Below are 20,342 nucleotides of genomic sequence, written 5' to 3'. Positions count from 1 at the left end.
GAAGTAAAATGCAGAATTACTTACTTGCTCCTCTGCTACAAGCAAGGGGTGTGTTGACTCTTCACCTACTGAAGGAAGACGTGCACTTCCTACAGAGGGGTGTCTACTGGAGGGATGTGATGAAGCATCTCCATAGGAGGGATACCTTGGATAGCCATTAGGTAGACTCTGCCCACTCAACCCAGGTGCTAGTTTAAAAGAAAATCCAGTTAGCCCATTGTTAATAAAATACTACTCTTTCCTCTGGAAAACATGTGGATATATTTGAAGATGTTAGAAATTATCCTTGTGGATCGGAGGGGAAGAGAAAGCCCTCTCTAGACTGGTAAGTCAGCACTGCAGTAAATACACAGTTGCATTTATATTGCATCAAAGAGAACTGGAAATTAATGCAAGTTATAGAGCCATTGAATATTAACACTGGAAGGCACCTTCTCCGGAACTGAATCAGGACTATGTTATACATTCTTGTACCATGGAGACAGACTGACAGTTCAGATGATACTTTCTCCTGATGCAATTAAGAACAGGTATACACTGTGTTCCTTTATTGCTTGAAGCCAGTAGCTCCGCTGAGCTGCCAGTCTACATGTAACCCAAATACTAGTTTTTGTAATGAGTGTAGAGCATTGCTTCATACAACCTGCCCCTCATGCAATAAAGGAACTTGCCAGGGGGATGTCAGGACAGGTGCCCTCTTGGCATGGTCCCCTTCTAAACCTAGGAGAGTCACTGCACTAAAATACAAAATTCCCAATTCTGAAAGACACAAAATTAGCCTGACATCTTTAAGATTCCTGAGCTGTATTGACCAGGAAACACTACCTACTTTCTGCCGACTTCCATGTGTACAATGATCTACTAAATTAGGTCCACATTACCTCAGAGTGCCTTTTCTCCATGGTTATCTGGAGAGTCCCACCTCCAGTTGCCACCAGTTCATCTTACTTTATTTATCTCATTTTATTTATCTATATGTAAACCGCTTTGGGAACTTTTTGTTGAAAAGCGGTATATAAATATTTGTCGTATTCATATTCATCTGGTGGTGACTCAGGATCGGGTCTTCTCCGCAGCTGTTCTTAGGCTGTGGAATGCTCTCCCCACAGAAATCCGAAATGTGACTACTTTACTGGCCTTCAAGAGAGCCCTTAAGACTTACTTTTTTGGTCTGGCCTTCCTGAGTTTTTAAACTATTTTTAAATTGTTTTGAATTGTTTATATTATTTTTGGTGCGATTTTGTTGGTTTTAATTATGTTTCTATTTTGCTTGTTGTGAACCATCCAGAGCTGACATGAGGCATTCTAGAAATACTACATACATATATACATAAATCAGAAATGTGTGTGTGTCGGGGGATGTCAAAGTGAAACTGGCATGAATGCCTATAAATAAATAAGTCTTTTAATCAGCAATTACCAAACTGTTAAAAGCAATCTGTTGTGGATTCCCTGACCACAAATTTTATCTTTGTTAGTGGCTTACTTAATTTTTGTTTACCTGGTAACAAAGTTTCACATTCAACACTCAAGCAGGATAAATAAACTTACTAGTAGGTGTGCGGGGAGTTCTTGGAGCTTCAATTTCTGTTTGATGTTGATTCCTTTCTACTACTGGCTCTTCTACCACATTTATACTATTATTCTGCATGATCTCTTGCAACATATTAAATAGTTCTTCTGCACGGGCACACTTGAAGGCAAATATTCCTACAAGAACATATGCTCTATTAGATTTTTTTTTTTTTTAATGAAAAGGGTAAGGTTTCAATAAAAGATGTTGGAATAATCCATTTAAGCGAATACCTGTTAAAAAAGAGCTATCAAATTAACCACAGTTTAAAACCTTTTAAGAGGTTCTAATAATTTTATAATCACAATTTAAACAAAGGGTAAATTAAAAAAAAAAAACCCAAGAGAAGAGTAGTATGCACTTCAGAAAACAAATCTTTCCTGGTAAGCAATGTTCCATGTGAGAACAGAGTTTTGCTGCAGAAAAGTTATATTTCAGGTTTCTACTCAATTACTGCTACAAAAATCAATATAGAATTCTTGAACAAAAAGGTAAGAAAGATTTGACACAGGGTACAGCTTCAGGTTGGTGTAAAGGTTAAAGATGAAGGACTATAGGACAGATTTGGATGAAACAGACAACGGCAATTTGGTTTTGGTCTCAAGGAAAGACACAGAAAACAAAGCAGACAATACCATGGATTCCCACGTAGTATTGTTCCACTTTGCTTTTCAAAACAGCAGAGGGAGCCCAAACTTACCATCAGCAGCAAAGAGAGAACCAGTGCAGTTGCAGCTTTGGGTTATTCTTCCATTGAAAGCATTAAGTTAAAGTTGACATTCTTGTTAACAACATGGGTTTTTTTGCTACTGCTGAGCTTTAGCTTATCTAACATGATAAAACTATTAGACACTACTCTATTTCAAAAAATAAAATTAGGTGGGCAGAGAGGTAACAAAAGTTGTAAATCCCAAATTTTAGTCTATTGCTTGTGTGTCAAAAATAGAGGCAAATGCAAACAAAACATCCATAGTGGTGATTTAAAAAACCTACCAGGTAGTTAACTGCCATATAAAATGAAAAAAGGCACCAAGATTTGTCTGTAGCAGAAATGACATTCTATTTCCAGAGGGTTTCTAGGACAAAGGTAGTAAATCTAGCTCTGGTTCTATAGTTTCAAACATTACTTTTGGAGAACCTTTTTCACCGCTGAGGAACTCCTAATCATGTGCCTTGTGTTAAAGCTAGCACTCCAAGACACGAGGCTACAGCATGGGAACTGCTGCAAACTGCAAAGAATTCTAAGGCACACCGTTATTTATTTATTTACATTTTTATCCCACTCTTCCTCCAAGGAGCCCAGAGCGGTGTACTACATACTTAAGTTTCTCATCACAACAACCCTGTTAACTAGGTTAGGCTGAGAGAGAAGTGACTGGCCCAGAGTCACCCAGCAAGTCTCATGGCTAATGGAGATTTGAACTCAGGTCTTCCCGGTCCTAGTCCAGCATTCTAACTACTATACCACACTGGCTCCTGCACTGCACAGTTACTGTACTGGTGAGATCTGTGGCACTTCACCATGGTGCTATTTACATGTGAACCAAGCCCTACAACATATCCAATATCCCCTTTCAGCTCTGCATTTTAAGGAATGATAGGCAAGCTGCCTTTTCAGGGAAGCTTCTCTGCCCTTACTAACTTTCTTATCAAGAAATTCCTTATAATGCTCCAAGGAACCTGGATTTGCCTTTAACATGAGTTGAAAACCACTCTCTTAGGGACAACCCACATCCTAGCTTTTAGAGCAATGTAAAAGAAATTCTAGCTTTGTCCTTAACATCCTAGTAGGTTACGTAGGACCAAGTTTCATTAAAGTAACTTCCATGATGAAATACATAACTGAGTACCAGTTGCAGGGGAGTAATGGCAGGTGAGAGGGCACGCCCTCAACTCCTGTCTGTGGCTTCCAGCGGCATCTGGTGGGCCACTGTGCGAAACAGGATGCTGGACTAGATGGGCCTCGGGCCTGATCCAGCAGGGCTGTTCTTATGTTCTAACTACTCTGATGGTGATGCCCAGGCCCAAGAAAACTAGTAAGTCCATGGTGAGGGGATGCAAGAGCTACCCCAATGGTACCAGCAATGTCATGAACTCTACATATTGGGTAGGGGAGGGTTATAAGGAAACAATCATGCATACTGAACTTTGGGAAGGTGAGCATCCTCACCTTCCCCCCAGCAATTGCTATGCCTGCTTTGAGATAGGCACATCTGCAAATTTGAAACACACTGGGTCTATGTCCTCATGACTTTTTACAAAATAAAGTATTGGTGCAATTTGAGGCTTTCCAGCAGTTTCTGCAAAGCCATTTGGAAGATATCCTCTTTTACTTATGACCTCCTTAGGGTCTGCTTTACATTTCAAGAATCTTAGTTTTAACTGATATGGCTTTTGAAAATAAAAACTGCTCTAGTAGTCCACCAGCTGGAGATGAGATTTTGCAGCTGTGGCTTATAATGCTTGGTAATATGAATATGCACTGTTAAAATGTAATGAAAGATTAAACTATTTCTGTTGAAATACTCTCTTTATGATAGCTGTAACACTTAGTAATACTTAACACCACACACACACACACACACACACACACACACACAACACCACATGTCTCACACAAGTAGGAAAATATTGTATCTCACATTAAAAGGCTGGAGATAAAAGGATAGTTTTTGGTAATTACACAAGACAAACCATATAACCACACTTCATTACTGCCACATTTAATAATACTCCATTAAAACAAAATCTAAAGTGTTGGTGAGTAGATGTCTTAGATACATGCACTTGCTTCCAAACACAAACAAGGAGATAACAGAGTTCCTAAGAACTGCTGAAGAGTTATCTTGACACATTTTTCTGGAATACAGTCTAATAATAAAATCACCAAGAAAAATGTTGTTGCACTTTTCAAGTTAAGTGTTTAAAGCTTATATTACTTAGCCCCACAAGAGGGTTGTGGGGGGTTACAGCAGAGATAAAAATGGATTTACTGCCATCATGCAAGTTCCATGACTCAAGTCCTCCTCACTGACTGCCCTCCAGATACTGTTATTCAAAGGCATATTGTCTAACTAGACAATGGAGTTCCATTTAACTCTATCATGGCTAATAGCCACAAGCTGTTGGAGCCCTCCTGGGATAATGCAGGGGTTCTTAAACTAGGGATTAGGACCCCCCATGGGGTTCCAAACAACTCAGAAGGAGCTGTCAGTATGGCAGGGGCCTTGCCCAACATGTCCACGGTGTGGAAGCGATCAGGGATGATGGGAGGCAGACAGAGACAGAAGCCAACAACTACTTGGCTTCTCCGCCACTCACAAAGCCAAGGGCAGGCACAGTCACTTCTTTGGCTGAAGGACCAGGGGAGAGTTCCCTCTTGAGAGACACTCCCTCGAGCTCATCTAGTGAGTGGCCAAACAAGTGCCACTGCTGTGCTGCCCTTGGCTTTGTGAGCAGTGGAGGATCCAGCTAGTTTTCCGCTCCCGTCCCCCTTGTCAACCTCCCCATGTCTTGGAGAAGTTGGAGCAGTTCTTCACTTTATGTTCAACAGTGTCTCTTCCTGAATTTTGAATTAGTGTGCAGACTGGTCTCTGGGACAACCCGAAGGGATCATATAACACCAATTTTAAAAGAACTGCACTGGCTGCTGCTATGTTTCTGAGCAAAATACAAAGTGCTGGTTATTACCTATAAATCCCTCAACAGCTTGGGTCCAGGATACTTAAGAGAGTGTCTTTGTCATAAGCCCTGTCGCCTATTGAAATCATCTGGAGAGATCCAGTTACAGTTGCAACCAGCTCGCGCAACTTGGAACTGGGCCTTCTCTGTGGCTGCCCTGGGGCTTTGGAATATGCTCCCAGTCAAAATAAGAGCATCTCGGTTTGCTTTTAGGAAGATCCTCAAGACACACCTGTTCTCCCAAGCTTTTAACGAAATTAATTTTAAACTATTTTAATTGTTTTTATCTCATGAAATTATTTTAACTTTTTTATTCTGTGAAATGGTTTTAATTGCTTTTACTTTTATATTTGTTTTAAATTGTGTACACTGCCTAGATACACATATCAGATAGTATATAAATATGATTAATAAATAAGAGTACAAAGAATTAAGTAAGAAAGCCATGAAAATACTGACTCCCTTTGCTCAATTCCTACTTGTGGGAATCTGAGTTATCAGCAGCTGCTGATTTAATGAGCAAATACCTAGCGAAAGTAACTATGAACCCAAAATTAAAATTACCTTACAGCACTGTTTTGAGGATTGTGGGATAATACATGTGGATCACTTTGAACATTTGAAAGCACTATACAAATGCTGTTATTATAGACCTATACTCCATGAATTTGTCTAATCCCCTTTTAAAGCCATTTAAGTTAGTACTCTTCACCACATTCTGTTGCAGCATATTCCATAAATTAGTTGTGCTTTGTGTGAAGAAATGCTTCTTGTCTGTCCTAAGGCTACTGCTAGTCAATTTCATTGTCAGGATCACCCAGTTCAGATATAATGCAGAGTGAGGACTGAATCCTAGTATCACACAGCATTCTCTAACCTTGGGCACATGAGGGAAGAAGGATTTTACTTCTGATCCTAGCTTAGAACAAGCTGGGATCTCTCATTATGTCCAGACTGGATAATACTAACTTATTCTAACCAGAGCTGGCAATTTGCACATGCAATCAAGGCTCAGAATGTCACATAAAACCAGAACTGAATCCTCACTCTGCGTCAGGCCACTGAGTGACCCTGAGGTTTTGTACAAGAGAGGGAAAAAGATCTCTATCTACTTTCTCCAGACCATACATAATTTTATAAACCTCCTCCTACGCCAATAATCTTTTCTTTCTTTCTTTTTTTAAACTAAAGAACGACATGCTTTAGCTTTTCCTTGTAGGGAAGGTGCTATAATTCCTTCATCATTTTGTTTGTACTTTTCCAGATTTACCATATATTTTTTGAGATGGGGCAACCAGTAAATTATGGACAATCAATATTTCACATTTGAAATATTGTATACAGTATCCTAAATGTGTTAACATTACACACATATATAAGGATATTACAAAACAAGTCTGTTCACTCAGTCTGGAATGTTCTGGTATTGCTTGCAGAAATACAGCAAATACTAAAGTACTGCTAACTTGGCAAAGAGGCACCTTTTAACGTGGTGATTCTCTTTATTGAGCAGGGGGAGAGTAACTGCCCCTATCCACCCCCAACACAGTACCTTCAGTGACTGTTGCTGGTGTCTATCTTATGTTTCTTTTTAGATTGTGAGCCCTCTGGGGAGAGGGATCCATCTTATTTATTTATTATTTCTCTGTGTAAACTGCCCTGAGCCATTTTTGGAAGCGCGGTATAGAAATCAAATCAAATCAAATCAAAATCAATAGTGAATTTCATTAAGATATAGTTTTGAGGGGTTTTTGAAATTCAGAGTAGATCATGTTGCTCAGAATTACAGATGATCCAATGAATAATATATATGTTAGGTGGTCCCTCTGTGGGACCAGCATAACTACACTTTTACTTTGCCAATGAATTTCACTCACGGACTTGTAAAATTAAGGGCTGTCATAAATACCTGGTCCAGTTTGACATCTTCGCCCACTTTCAAAAGAGAAGAGATTGGAGTCATAGCCGTAGCGGCGCAGACAGAGGTAATGCCATTTGACAGAATCCCGTTTACGGGTATACAAGATTAGTTCTGTATCTGAAAGTTCCATTATACCAGAACCCAATTCATTACCATCATCATCCACATTAATAACCTAGAAAACAAACATTTTAAACACACATCAAAATGCTAGTGTATTCAAAGCCAACATCACCATAGCTACTTAAAACATGTTAACCAAAACCATGTACCCTATAGATTCAACTGAGCAAAATATTTGGCACAGAACACTATATAGTAAGAGAAATAAAACTTGGTATGGCTTCCTGGTATAGTGCTCAGTTCAAATACACCTTATTTTCTCCCTGTAGTGCATTTATGCATGACTAGGCCACATATACTTCCTCCTTCCAACATTTCCAGTCTGGCTATTTTCTCCTAATCACTCGATGGAGAAAGAAACATTGGTCTTACTGTGACGGGTTCTTTTTCACAGTGTACAGAAATCATCCTATAGGATGGGTTGTCGATCCCACGTGCTTTAATAGACAGAACCTGTTTGAATTGGCAGTTGAGGCTTATTTCCTGTAGATAGAAGTGCCTAAGCCCCAGTTCCAGGACTGTTGCCACTTCAAAAAATAGGTAGGAGAAAGAGAGAGACCAGCTTTCAGGGGGAAAGACAGTGCGAGACAGACAGAATAGCCTCACTACACCTATACCCTGAGAGTCACCACCTCCCCAAATGAACCCATAGGAAATAAGATAGAAAAGATCCACGTGTAGGTTGGATGACCTCCATATACTGTGAAAAAGGACCCTTTATGGTAAGACCAATGCTTCTTTTCCCACAGTGTAGGAGGTCACGATGGAACACACTCAAATGGGAGGGAGTGGATCAGTTAGACTACCTGTTGCAAGATGGTATGGTCAAAGGCTGCTTGCGCTGATTGGAATGTGTCAGACTTATAAAGTTTAATGAAAGGTGTGATAGAAGGCCATGTAACAGATCTCGTGTAGAGGAGCTTGAGCCAAAAATTGCTGCAGATGTGTAAGCGCTGTGAGAAGAATGAGTGGTGATGGCATGTGTTACCGGGAGAGCTAGTGACTTGTACATCAAAGTTATATAAGCTCTAATTGATCGGATAGAGTAAACAGACATTTTAGATCCTAGGGAGGAAGGATGGAAGGAAATAGAGAGGGAGTCCAAGTGGTGGAATTCCTTAGTTTTTCTAATGAAGGTGTGGAGGTCCCAGTGAACACCAAAAGTGTGCCAGGCTTTTTCCTTCGTGTGAGAGGGAGATGGACAAAACAATGGTAAAATAATACCTTGGGCACAATGAAAAGTGGAATTGGCTTTGGGAAGGAAGGTTGGATCTACCTTGAGCACCACTGAGTTTGGTTGAAAAGGGCACAATTATTTCCTAACTGAGAGAACCATAAATTCAAAGACCCATCAAGCCAAGGTCACCGCTATGAGGAAAACACTTTGTAGAACAGGAGTCTGAGAGAAGTGGAGCAGAGAGGTTTGAAGGGGGCTTGAATGAGTGCTCGGTTGTTGATGCTCCAGGATCCGTGAACAAGGTGAGGAGCGATGTTGTAGGTCCCTATAAAGAAAACACCTGATTTGAGGGTGTAAAGATGATGAATGAGAAAAGGGAAGCTTGAGAATCAGACAGAGTGCTGATGTCTGTCATTTTAGTGTGGGAGGCTAGAGACCATGGTCTAAACCAGCCTGAAGAAAAGCTAGGGCTTTGGGAATGCCAGCAAAAGAAGGATCAATGTGCTTCCCCTGGTCCCAATGTCGAAAGGTCGCCCAAGTGGCCTGGTAAATGCAGTTGCTCAAAGGATGATGTGATACCAGGATGGTGTTTTGTGGAGTAGCCCTTCCAACCTAGGAAGAGTGCTCAGTTGCCAGGCACCAAGTTGGAGTAACTTGGGGTCCAGATGAAGAATAGGTCTGGATGAAGAATGGGTTACTAGGAAAGAAAATGTAGCCGATGTAGTAGGTGCCATGGGGGCTGGACTGAGAGGGCTATTAGATCTAAAACCAAGCTCTCCTGGGCCAATTGTGGGAGGGATCAGAATGAGGCCTGACCTTTCAGATAGCATTTTGTAAATCACTTTGCTGACGAGACCTGTCAATGAGAAGGCAAAGAAGAGCCCTTGGGTTGTGAGAGCATTGGTGCCTTTTGCTTGAGGGAAGTGGAACCTGTTAAAGTATCTTGGTAAATGTTGTTTGTTTGGTTGGTGAAGCAAATAGATCCACCAAAGGTTGACCCAGGTGTCGGGTGATGATCTGAAATACATCTCGGTGGACACCCCATTTTGATGGATTGACTGAGCCAATTGGTTTGTAGATTCAACATGCCGCTGAGGTGTTCTAAAATTATGGAGGCTAGATGGCATTCTGCTCAACAGAAGAGGCGACTGAATTCCATTATCAGAAAGCAAGATCTGGTGCCTCCCTGATGGCTGATATGATTTTAGTGAACACCTGGGGCACTGTGGAAAGGCCGAAGGGAAGGGCTCTGTATTGAAAATGTTGTTGGTTGTAACAGAATATGAAGCAATGTCAATGGGCTGGTAGGATAGGAATGTGGAGATAGGCCTCTGATAAGTCTATGGAGGCTAGGAAGTACCCTGGCCGGAAGGCCTCCTTGATTGTTGTCCTGAGTGATTCCATCCGGAATTTTCTTTTGCAGATGAAGTGGTTCAGGCGATTCAGGTTTAGCACTGCTCTCCACTATCTGTCCAATTTTGGCACTACAGATAAACAGAATAAATGCCTTGACATGTTTCTGTCATGTTTGCTATGTGCAGGGGGAAAATTGGTGTGAGATCTGGAATTTGGAAGGAACTCTGTTCCTAGGGTTCCACTGGTTATGCTAAGTCAGTTGGAAGGTTGGTTGTCCTTGAATCTGGAGAAGGATCTAGAGGTATGAAAAGAGCTGTTTGGATTTGAACTGCATCCAAGTGTCCAGATGACAAGCCACCTTTTTATCTTGAGTTTCAACAAGAACAATCTCTAGAGATTCCCCCCCAAAGCTCTGCTCCCTTAAAGGGGTTAGAAGCAAGATAAAAGTTTGAATTGAATGTTTGAGCCACAGGGATCTGTATACTGCTACATTTGATGCCATAGAAGCATATTGGAGGCAGTCTACACTAGAATCAACCATGAAGGCTGCTGCATTGGCTAATTTGATAAGGCCTTGTCTTAACTTAGTTTGTCCTGGAGAGGCATCCTTAACTAGCTCTTTGTCTCAGAGTACAGAGGTTCTGGCATATATGGAAGTTGCAGCAGCTGCTCTGATGACTATGGTGGAGGCTTCATGTGACTTGGCAAGCAATGAGTCACTCTTTTTGTCTTCAGGGGTTTATCACTGTCCTTATTCACCACTGCTCCAGAGATCAACTGCCTGTGATGTGTGTCAATGAGAGCCATTGCTAACTGAGACATAATAATCTCAAGTGGTTATAAATTGTTTTAGACAGAGTCCATAGGGCCTTAGATAAAATAGGGGCATTCCATTCTGCCACCATGACATTGTGGAAAAGTTGCGGGGTGTGTGTGTGTGGATTAGTAGAAGGAGAAGAGGATGGGAAAACCTCTTCATCTAGGCTGGTAGAAGAGTTGATTCTAGAGGTGTAACAATCTTGATGGTCCTCTTGGCCTAAGCAAGTAAGATTTGAAAGTCCTCAAGGGAAAAGAGGTGGGTAGAGATGGGGGGGGGGCCCTACTGAGTAACATCCTATCAGACAATTCACCTTTTTCTTTGTGGCTCTCACCTAGGGACTCAGAATTGGGAAGAGGGATGATGATGAGGTTGGCTGGAAGCTTGGCAGGCAATGGATCCTTGGGAAGAGGCTTAGGAGGAGAAGGAGAAGGTCTCTTAGGCTGTGGAGAGTCATTATCAGAAGGCAAGGGAGCAACAGCCTTGCATTTGTGTCTTATCGCCGTGGGACGAGGGATAAAGTGCACTCTCTCTATGGGTGGAATGGCACCTCAAGCTGGGCTAGAGTCCAGAGCGCTTATGGTCATTACTCTACAGGGGCTGTGGGAGCCCCTGGATTGGAGGGAGCTAGATGCTTGGGGGTGGGGTGTGAGCAAGAAGGTGGGATTGAAACTCACACACAACCAGGTTTTTAATCCAATCAGAAAGATCTTCAGCAAGCACGGCACCCTGCAGTTTTGGAGGGTATAGCAGTGTGGAGAGACCAGGTAATGGACTGTACTCACTGTTAAGAGGCGAGAAAGAACCAAGGTGATCTGGCTGCATCGTGTGGTCTTCAGGTGTGGTTTGAGTTGCCGCAGAAACCCCCAAAGGTAGGGGGGCCTCTTTGGAGCAGGTTCTGTGGGGCAGAAGTCCCCATCTAACTGCAGCTTCACTGCCCTAATTTTATTTATTTATTTTTTATTTTTACATTTCTATACTGCCTTTCGTTAAAAGAAAACCCCAAGGCAGTTTACAAAAATTGAAACATACAATAAAAGCAGTAAAAACATCAAGCAATAAAAACATCAAGTTAAAACATATAAACAAGCATAAAAACATGGCAGTGGGCACTGCCTAATGGCAGTGGGTATGAAGGTGAAGGGGAGCACAGTCAAAGAGACTCCTCCTGTATCGTGGGCAATGGTTGAGAAAGTGCAACAAGTCCAGGAGTAGCCTCCTCAGACTCCCCAGTGGTCTCCTCAAGTGTAGGCAGTGTAACAGGCAATCCTCGCAAACTGCCCGCAAAAGCAAACACTCACTCAGACAAGTGGCAAGATGCTTTGCATTTTTGGAGGCTTTTCCTGCTTGCTCCAGAGCTTCTCTAGATCCTTGCATTGAGGCTCCTCTTTTCCCTTTCGAAGGGGGAAAGGGTGAGTGGTGGCGATATCATCTAGCCGGCTTTGGTCTATGCAAAGACTGACATGCACACTTGATTTGAGGCAAGAGAGAGAGCGTGCCTTGTAAAAAACCCTCCCCTTGAGCAGGATCCATAGCCCAGAATGGAAAACAAAAGTGAGTTAAGTGAAAGAAAAATGCTAAGGTCCAAACAGCCAAATTAAAACAGAAAAAAATGTTATCTTTTAGGGAAAGGAGACCCTTTCTGCCTCAGAAATGAGTGAGGAGGAGGAGAGAGAAAAATAGCAATAGCTGAAGCAAGCCAAAGTCAAAGGAGACCAAGCTTTTTGCAATCGTGTTAGCATGGAGCAAGAGAGGACAGGAACTGGGGGTTTGGCGCCTCTATCCACCAGAAGCAAGCCTCAATTACTAATTCAAACAAGACCTGTCTATTTAAGCATGTGGGTCGACAACACATCCTGCAGAATGACCTCCTACACTGTGGGGGGGAAATGTAATCTGTATTTAGCTTTATAATGCTATGAGAAGGCAGAATCCAGGCTTGTAAACAGGGAGGAATTCTACAGTATTTCAGTCCTTTCATTATACAAGCTATGGCTTAAGTTTGTTTGTTGATCAACTGAAAACTGAGAATTTGTAAATAATTTCCATTTACCACAGAATTCCCAACTACCAGCCATCACAATTCTTGCTACCTCCCTGCCACCCCAAAAACAGAAATTCCACAAAGTGACAAAATTCCACATTTTACCTTGAATTTGTTTAGATGATTATCGGGAATTGTTTCTTTATCTGGACAGCTACAACAGCTACCCATGACTTCTTTAGGAGACCATGTAATTGCTACAACAAAAGCAAAGAACATGTTTTAAAAGAGAGAGAAAAGCAGTACATGCAAACAGCACAGCAGATGCCTATAAAGAAAACTGACAAGAGGGGAGCGACTAGTAGAATGATAGAAAGTAAACACATATGAGAAAAGATTAAGTTATAGTGCTTTGTTTATACAACAGTTAATTATTGTTAAGAGTGAATGACAATACAATTACCAATTTCAATCTATTAAACATAATAATGGATTGTCTCAAAATAATATTCAGAATTCCAAGGTAAAACACTATCAACAATGTCACAATCCTTTTAAAACTGTTAAATTAATGGACATTTATGATGTTTGGGTAATTTCTGTAGCTCATACTGAATGCTGGAAAAGTGCCAAAGTAACTGAAGCCGAGCAATTTGCACAGAGAGAAGTGTCTTCCAATGAAAAATTATGACAAGAACAATGGACAATGACAAGCTGTCCATTCGGCAATAACTGGTTTCATTTGAAGGATCCTCCTTAAGAAAGCAGGAGAAATTCTAAAATGGAGAATTTTCTGGAATTTTTTCCTGTAGTTTTTTCCCCATGGGGAAATTTTCATTTCTAAAATTTTTACACGGCTACTTGAAAACTGACATAAAGTGAGGAGAAATTAATACCGTGGAGGTGGGTTTTTGTTACTGTATAAATAGGTCAAATAACATGCCAAATCAGTCACAATCAGATCACATCAATAGGGCTGTGCACGAAATTCGCTCAAGTTGATTAAAATTTGAAATCATTTAATAGAGTGGAAATTCGACTGAATTTGACTAGACTGTGTGTGAATTTGAACTGATTCGAGTGAATCTGCACTATTCAATGGTTTCAAATTCAAACGGGTTTGAATTTGAATTTATTAGAGTTACCTGTAATTTTGTGCACATCCCTACTATTTAGGGCATCAGAAAACTGTGTGTGTTTGTGTGTGACATTACACACAAATGAAAAGTAATGCAAATTTTATGCAAATGAGGGGAAATTTGCATGAGAATTTTTTCCAATTCCAAATTTCCCAGAAAAGCCAACATTTCTGTTCATCAGTAAAGTTTGTATTACAGTTCTACACTGAACCAATTCAGGAAAAGAGTTCAAACATCTGCCCAAATTGAAGTTACATGCACTCACCTAGATTTGGCCATTAATACTCCTAGCCACTGGTGCAGCATCAGTACTTGTGTCATACTTCAAAACATCATGTTGCCATTCCACACAAATAGCCACTTGACCTAGAAATCCAAGTTTAAAAAAAACTAAACTGTAAGAGGAACTTCAGAAAGCTATTTTAAATAGGAGACTGACCTGAAAAGCAAAACACCTTAAACAAGGGATGCTTGTAGGGCAACAAAAGTGCATGAGTATGTTATCCTCCTACATTATAATTCGAGTTGAGGGAGGGCCCTTTGTCTCCCTCTCTGAAAGCAAGCAAGCAAGCATGGGCAGATCAATAAGAGAATTCTGTATGAGGGACAGAGTGCTGACAGAAAAATGCCTCACCCCAAAAGTCATTCTTTGTTGTATTCATTACAATACTGCAATATATCTGCAACAGATCTCCCCTCCATTTAACTCATACTGCATATTAAAATGCTTACTCCATACAGAAAATATATATTTAGGTGTTCTTGGTTTCTACCTACCATTACACTGCTTAACTGGAGTTTATTGCTATTTAACCCAGGTGAGCATCTAACTACAGAGAAAACAGATGTTACAACGAACATTCCTATTCAGACAAAACACAACATAAGATTTCATGTTTTTGAAGTTTAGAGTTGATTATTATTTTAAATTTTTCCAAAGAGAGTAAAGTTGTAGAAAGCCATGGCTTCAAAATTTCTAACAGCCCAGTAACATCCCAGTTGGATTATTGTAATATGTAGTTATGTGATGTTGTCCTCGAAGACTGCAAACTGCAGTTAGTATCAAATGTAGTAGCTGGGTTACTACCTGGACTGCGCATATGGAAAACTTGTCTCTGGTGTTAACACAACTTTACTGGCTCCCAGTTTGTTTCTGGACCCAATTCAAAGTGCTGGTGGTCTCTTTAAAACATCTTAGAATCAAGATTAAGGAGTTCCTTCTCCCATATCAACTTTCCTGATTGCAAAGACTAGCCATTAGGCACTATCCCATCTGATCCACATTGGGTGGGAATCCCCATGCAGGCTTTTTCTGTAGAGGTGCCTCACTTCTGCCCTTCACTGGGGGGTCAGGGGGGTTGCCTAGTGCCAAGGCTATACTTGTTTTAGTGTCAGGTGAATACCTTTTCATTTGCCAAGGTCTTTTATTGGCTTCCTGTATTTATCTTGCTGCATTTGTTTTTATTGTTCATACTAAATTTCATTACAATTAAAGGGACTTAAGTTAGCCATGACTAATTTGTCTCATTGGTTTCAATGGTACTTAGCTGCAACTGACTAGTCTGGATGCTGCCTATTGCTAAGGGCCTCGATGCAAAAAGTACATTCTACCAGCTTTGGCCAATTCACCTACCACACAATTTCATGGACAAAGATAGTTTGGGCTACAGTTTTATATTTTTAGGTGAAATTTGCACCGAAGTGGTGTCCAACTCCAGTATTAGGTCTCAGAAAGGGGTGTTTAGGGAAAGGATACACAACTAAATAAGGAGGGAACAATGTTAGGAGGATTTCGGGTGTGGGGCGAAGAGAGCTAAGAAAGAAACAAGTTTTATTGAGGCCACCAGGCAACTTCTGTCTTGTCCATCATGCTCCCTTTCATTCAGGGAAACACAAGTTTGTCTGGCCTTGATAATAGACCCAAATTTATTTATTTGTTTGTTTGTTTGTTTGTTTTATATACTGCCCTATATAAAATCTCAGGGCAATTTACCATCTAACCAAACAGCAACTAAAAAAACCGGACTGAATCCAAAAAGACGGAGGTACTTATTGTGTGGGATTGTAAGGCAGGAGTCAATTTTGATCTGCCAGTTCTGGATGGGGTCACATTTCTCCAGAATGAACAGGTACACAGCCTGGGAGTGCTTTTGGACCCAAATGTTTTCCTGGTGTCTCAGGCTGAGGCAGTGGCCAGAGGTTCTTTCTATCAGCTTTGGCTGATATATCAGCTATGTCTGTTTCTTGACATAAACAACCTCAGAACTGTAGTGCATATGCTGGTAATCTCCAGACTTTACTACTGCAATGTGTTCTATGTGAGGCTGCCTTTGTTAGTAGTAAGACATAGTCAGGAAACTGCAATTGGTACAGCATGTGGTAGCTAGGTTGGTCTCCAGTTCATCTCAAAGAGACTATATTACTCCTATATTAAAAGAACTACATTGGCTACCAATAAGTTTTCAGGAATCAATCAATCTATTTCGGTTATAGACCAGTTCAATAAGATAAAAACAGATAAAAAATAAGATTTAAAAAAGCAATAAAAGTTCATTACACCATGTGAGCCCGCATTTGACATATTATATAGCAAAATTTAGCCACCGTATATACAACATCAGAATTTGGATTGGTAAGCAAGTAATTTAAATAAAATTCATCTTGACCAGGGAAATTATTCAAAAGCGGGGCTATTAATTTACATCTTACTTCTCTATAATAGTTGCAATACAACAGGACATGAGTGGTTGTTTCAATATGGCCAGATCCACATGGACACACTCTAGATACACTTGACATGCCTGCAAATCTTCCAGATAGGACCGTTGTAGGTAGAGCATTTAGTCAGGCGACGGTAAGGGCTCGCCTGAACTTTGGTATCAAGTCACTACTTAAGTATGGAGTGTGTATGCGTATATATATATATTTTTCCCCCCTCTAAGGCATAGATAGCCACGGGACGAAAATGGTGGTGGCAGCCAGCCAGTGAGCGGGCCAAAAAAATGGGGGAGAATAGTGCCGGCCAGCCGAAGAAAACGGTGGCAGGCAGCAGCACAGAAGGCTGGCAGGGAAGGAAAAAGAGGGTGGGCAGGGGGTGAGCAGGAAAACAGACTGCCGGTGGGTGGGGAAGGAAGAAAACGGAGGGCAGGAGGTGGGTGGAGAAGAAGATGGGCAGGGGGAGAATGAGGCGGGGGCGGGCAGGCAAGAACGCAGTGGCGGGGGGGGGGCAGAAAGCAGCATCGGGTGAACTAGGGGCACAGATGATCTGCACGAGATCAGTTAGTAACCTAATAAAGCCCTAAACAGCTTAGGCCCAAGGTATTTAAGAGAACATCTTCTTCACTATGAGCCCATCGCCCATTGAGATCATCCGGAGAGGTTCATCTGCAGTTGCCACCAACTTGTCTGGTGGCTACACAGGGGTGGGCCTTTTCTGTTGCGTACCCTGAGACTTCGGAATGCACTCCCTGCTAGTGATGTGCACGGAACTGGTTCGGAGGCCATTTATGGGCCTTCAAACCAGTTTGACAGCAGGGAGTATCTAACTTTAAGAGCGGGTGAGGATGCACTTACCCCTCCTGCTGTCAGCATCCATTTTTTCAAAGCCCATCAAGATGGCAGCATACCACGCTGCCACGCTGTTGCCCCCGTTGTCCGGATATGACCGGAAGTCTCAGACGTGCCTGTGCAGGTACTCCTTTCATAGGTAAGACCAATGTCTCTTTCTCAAATTTTAATCATTTAAATATATGTGTGTTCCTCAGTATGACCTATAAATTTTATTTGTAAATAGAACAAGAAATACAAATTATAAATGGAATTTTTTTAGTTCCCTCACTAGTGAAATTTTTTAGTTCCCTCTGCACTATATAATATTGATGCTAATGCGAATACAAAGGATACAAGATATTCTCCATATTTATCACATATTCATTATTGTTTTGAGTCATTTGTAATATACACAACTGTGCTACTGTAACCCAATTCAAACTGCTAGTGAACACTCCACTCCTAATTGTTCTGCAATTCATTGTGCATCATCAGATACTTCTCTGTCTTACCAGCAAAAAACAGTTAATATGGCAGCAAGATGAGATTTCATAACATTAGGAATTGCCAGATCACCATATGTATTATTTATTATTATTATTACATTTATATCCCGCTCTTCCTCCAAGGAGCCCAGAGCGGTGTACTACATACTTGAGTTTCTCTTTCACAACAACCCTGTGAAATAGGTTAGGCTGAGAGAGAAGTAACTGGCCCAGAATCACCCAGCTAGTTTCATGGCTGAATGGGGATTTGAACTCGGGTCTCCTGGTCCTAGTCCAGTAATGTAACCACTACACCACACTGATCATCCATCCGGCTCATCATCCATCAGGCCAACCAAGGCAGTCTCAACCCCACAGCCCACACAAAAGCCATTTTGAAATGTGTTAGGGTGGTTGCCACGCTGGCTATTTCACTTTTTTGCTAAGAGTTTTATAGTTCAGATTAATAGGGCATTTCTTGCAGAGCCAAATCCATTCCTCTATCTAAAAACTTTAAATGTAACTTACTTTAGAGTGTATTACACTTACAGATATTAGTTCAGTCTCCTTACACTAAAGGTAAAGTGTGCCTACTGAGGGTAAAACAGTATTTCATGTTTTCTGAAATAAAAAACTTCTCAAAAATATCTCAGTGTGAAAATACTAGCTTGTATTCTAAAAGTGGAATAGTACAAGCAGAAAACCAGGGTGGATTTGATTTAAATCAAACTGATTTAAATCACGATTTAAATCACTAGCAGGGTGGATAAAAATCAAAAAAATCCGATTTAAATTTTAAAAAATCCAATTTTTTTGATTTAAATTGGATTTTTTTTATTTAAATCGGATTTTTTTTAATTTTTATCCACCCTGCTAGTGATTTAAATCGTGATTTAAATCAGTTTGATTTAAATCGTGATTTAAATCAGTTTGATTTAAATCAAATCCACCCTGCAGAAAACATTTCTACTCATGTAGAGTGAGGGCCTCTATTTTTGCAGATTACCCTTATCTGCAAGACACTGTGCCTCCTGAAAAGCTGTTCCTGTGGGTGGAATTCATAGTCTGGAAAGTGTGCTGCCACTAGGGATGTGCAAACAGGTTTAACATCGAACCTGTTCGGTTCAACCATTCAGGGTTGAACCGAACCATCCCCTTTTCGTTCTGACCCCGGACCGAACACCCCCTGACTGTTGGGGGGGGGGGTTTCATGGTTTTTTATTTTTTTTATTTTTTACTTACACCCTTTGGGGTTGAGTTGCTGGAGGTTGAGGGGGCCCACAGAGGTGCCCCCTCCCCCCGCCAGCCTGCCTTATTGCCGCCACCAGCCATTTGGCTGGCTGTTCAGCCCATTTGGGCCTCCCCCCCCGCCGCAGCGGAGGGGGACCAAATGGCCAGTGGTGGCAATAAGGGAGGCCAGTGGGGGGAGGGGGAACCTCCACAGACACACACCCCCGTTGCCTCCAACAACTCCCCCAAAGGGGGGGGGGAGTTAACATTTTTATTTTGTTTTATTTTTTAAATTGTTCACTAACCCCCGAGGACCAGATGGTTCGAGGGGGGGCCGGACTGAACTGGCCAGGTCCAGGTTCGGATTCAAACCAAACCACACCAGCTGGTTCCGTGCACATCCCTAACTGCCGCAGATAGGAAACACTGGTCAAAATCTGTGTAGGGCCATCCACCATATGCTGCTAGTCAACGTAGCCTTATTACTCCCTTGTTATTACATTACCCTGGCCAAACTGATGAAATTTATGTCGCATTTCTACTTGCAGACAATAAATCTATCAAACACAAGGCTGCTAAATTTTGTGCAGCCATTGTTAAGATCCGTTCACAATTAATTTCTCCCCTTTAGATCCCAACATAAGATGTTTTCTTTGTTGGTGTACTGTATGATAGATCTCTTATCTGAATGTTGTATAATTGGTTGGGTTTTCAGCTGATCTATGATAATAATAAAGCTACTCATTCGTTCAGTGCAGAGCCATTTTTAGCCCACTTTCCAGTAGGCTTATGAGATCACCCAGCATTCCATCTGTGTATCTGTCTATCTGTGTGTCCCCTGCATCAACTTTGCAATGTCTGGGCCAATATGAACCAAATTGGGTACAGTTTTAGGGACACCTCAACAGCACAGAGTGTGGTTATGTCATCCACCCCCATTCAAAATGGCAGACACATGAACATTTGAGCCGCAAGTGAGCTAACTTGTGAATCACCTAACCGATTTGAACCAAATTTGCTACAGCTGTAAGGACACATAGGAATGCCTCAACAGCAAAGTTTGTGATGATGTCATCCACCCTGATCCAAGATGGCAGATGTGTAAATGATGAGGAACAAGAAGGCTAACTTGTGGGACTGCCTAACTGATTTGAACCAAATTTGTTACAACTGTAGTGAGTGACACACAGGGACACCTCAACAGCATGGTTTGTGATGATGTCATCCACTCCAGTTCAAGATGGTGGACATGTGAACATTTGAGGTGTAATTGGGCTAACCTGTGAACTGCATAACTGATTTGAACC

General features: G+C 41.3%; 1 protein-coding gene across 3 annotated transcripts in view; it reads right to left on the bottom strand.

The window, feature by feature from the left end:
- Window positions 1-20,342, bottom strand: part of FRS2 (fibroblast growth factor receptor substrate 2) — a 61,405-nt gene that overhangs the window by 11,201 nt on the left and 29,862 nt on the right. Inside the window, exons 2-6 of one of the 3 annotated variants that reach the window (XM_053252593.1) lie at window positions 14,037-14,137; window positions 12,798-12,889; window positions 7,164-7,350; window positions 1,552-1,710; window positions 25-188 (exon numbers count right to left, since the gene is read on the bottom strand). In XM_053252593.1, the coding sequence (XP_053108568.1) occupies window positions 25-188; window positions 1,552-1,710; window positions 7,164-7,350; window positions 12,798-12,863 (576 nt within the window). In that variant the 5' untranslated portion in view covers window positions 12,864-12,889; window positions 14,037-14,137. Of the gene's footprint in view, window positions 1-24; window positions 189-1,551; window positions 1,711-2,273; window positions 2,321-7,163; window positions 7,351-12,797; window positions 12,890-14,036; window positions 14,138-20,342 lie in introns of those variants that run through there. The other 2 variants (XM_053252594.1, XM_053252595.1) reach the window with 2 other exon arrangements.

The sequence above is a fragment of the Hemicordylus capensis genome, chromosome 5, assembly GCF_027244095.1.
Source record: "Hemicordylus capensis ecotype Gifberg chromosome 5, rHemCap1.1.pri, whole genome shotgun sequence".
In the NCBI taxonomy this organism is placed as follows: domain Eukaryota; kingdom Metazoa; phylum Chordata; class Lepidosauria; order Squamata; family Cordylidae; genus Hemicordylus; species Hemicordylus capensis.
This window is presented reverse-complemented; position numbering and strand designations above follow the sequence as displayed.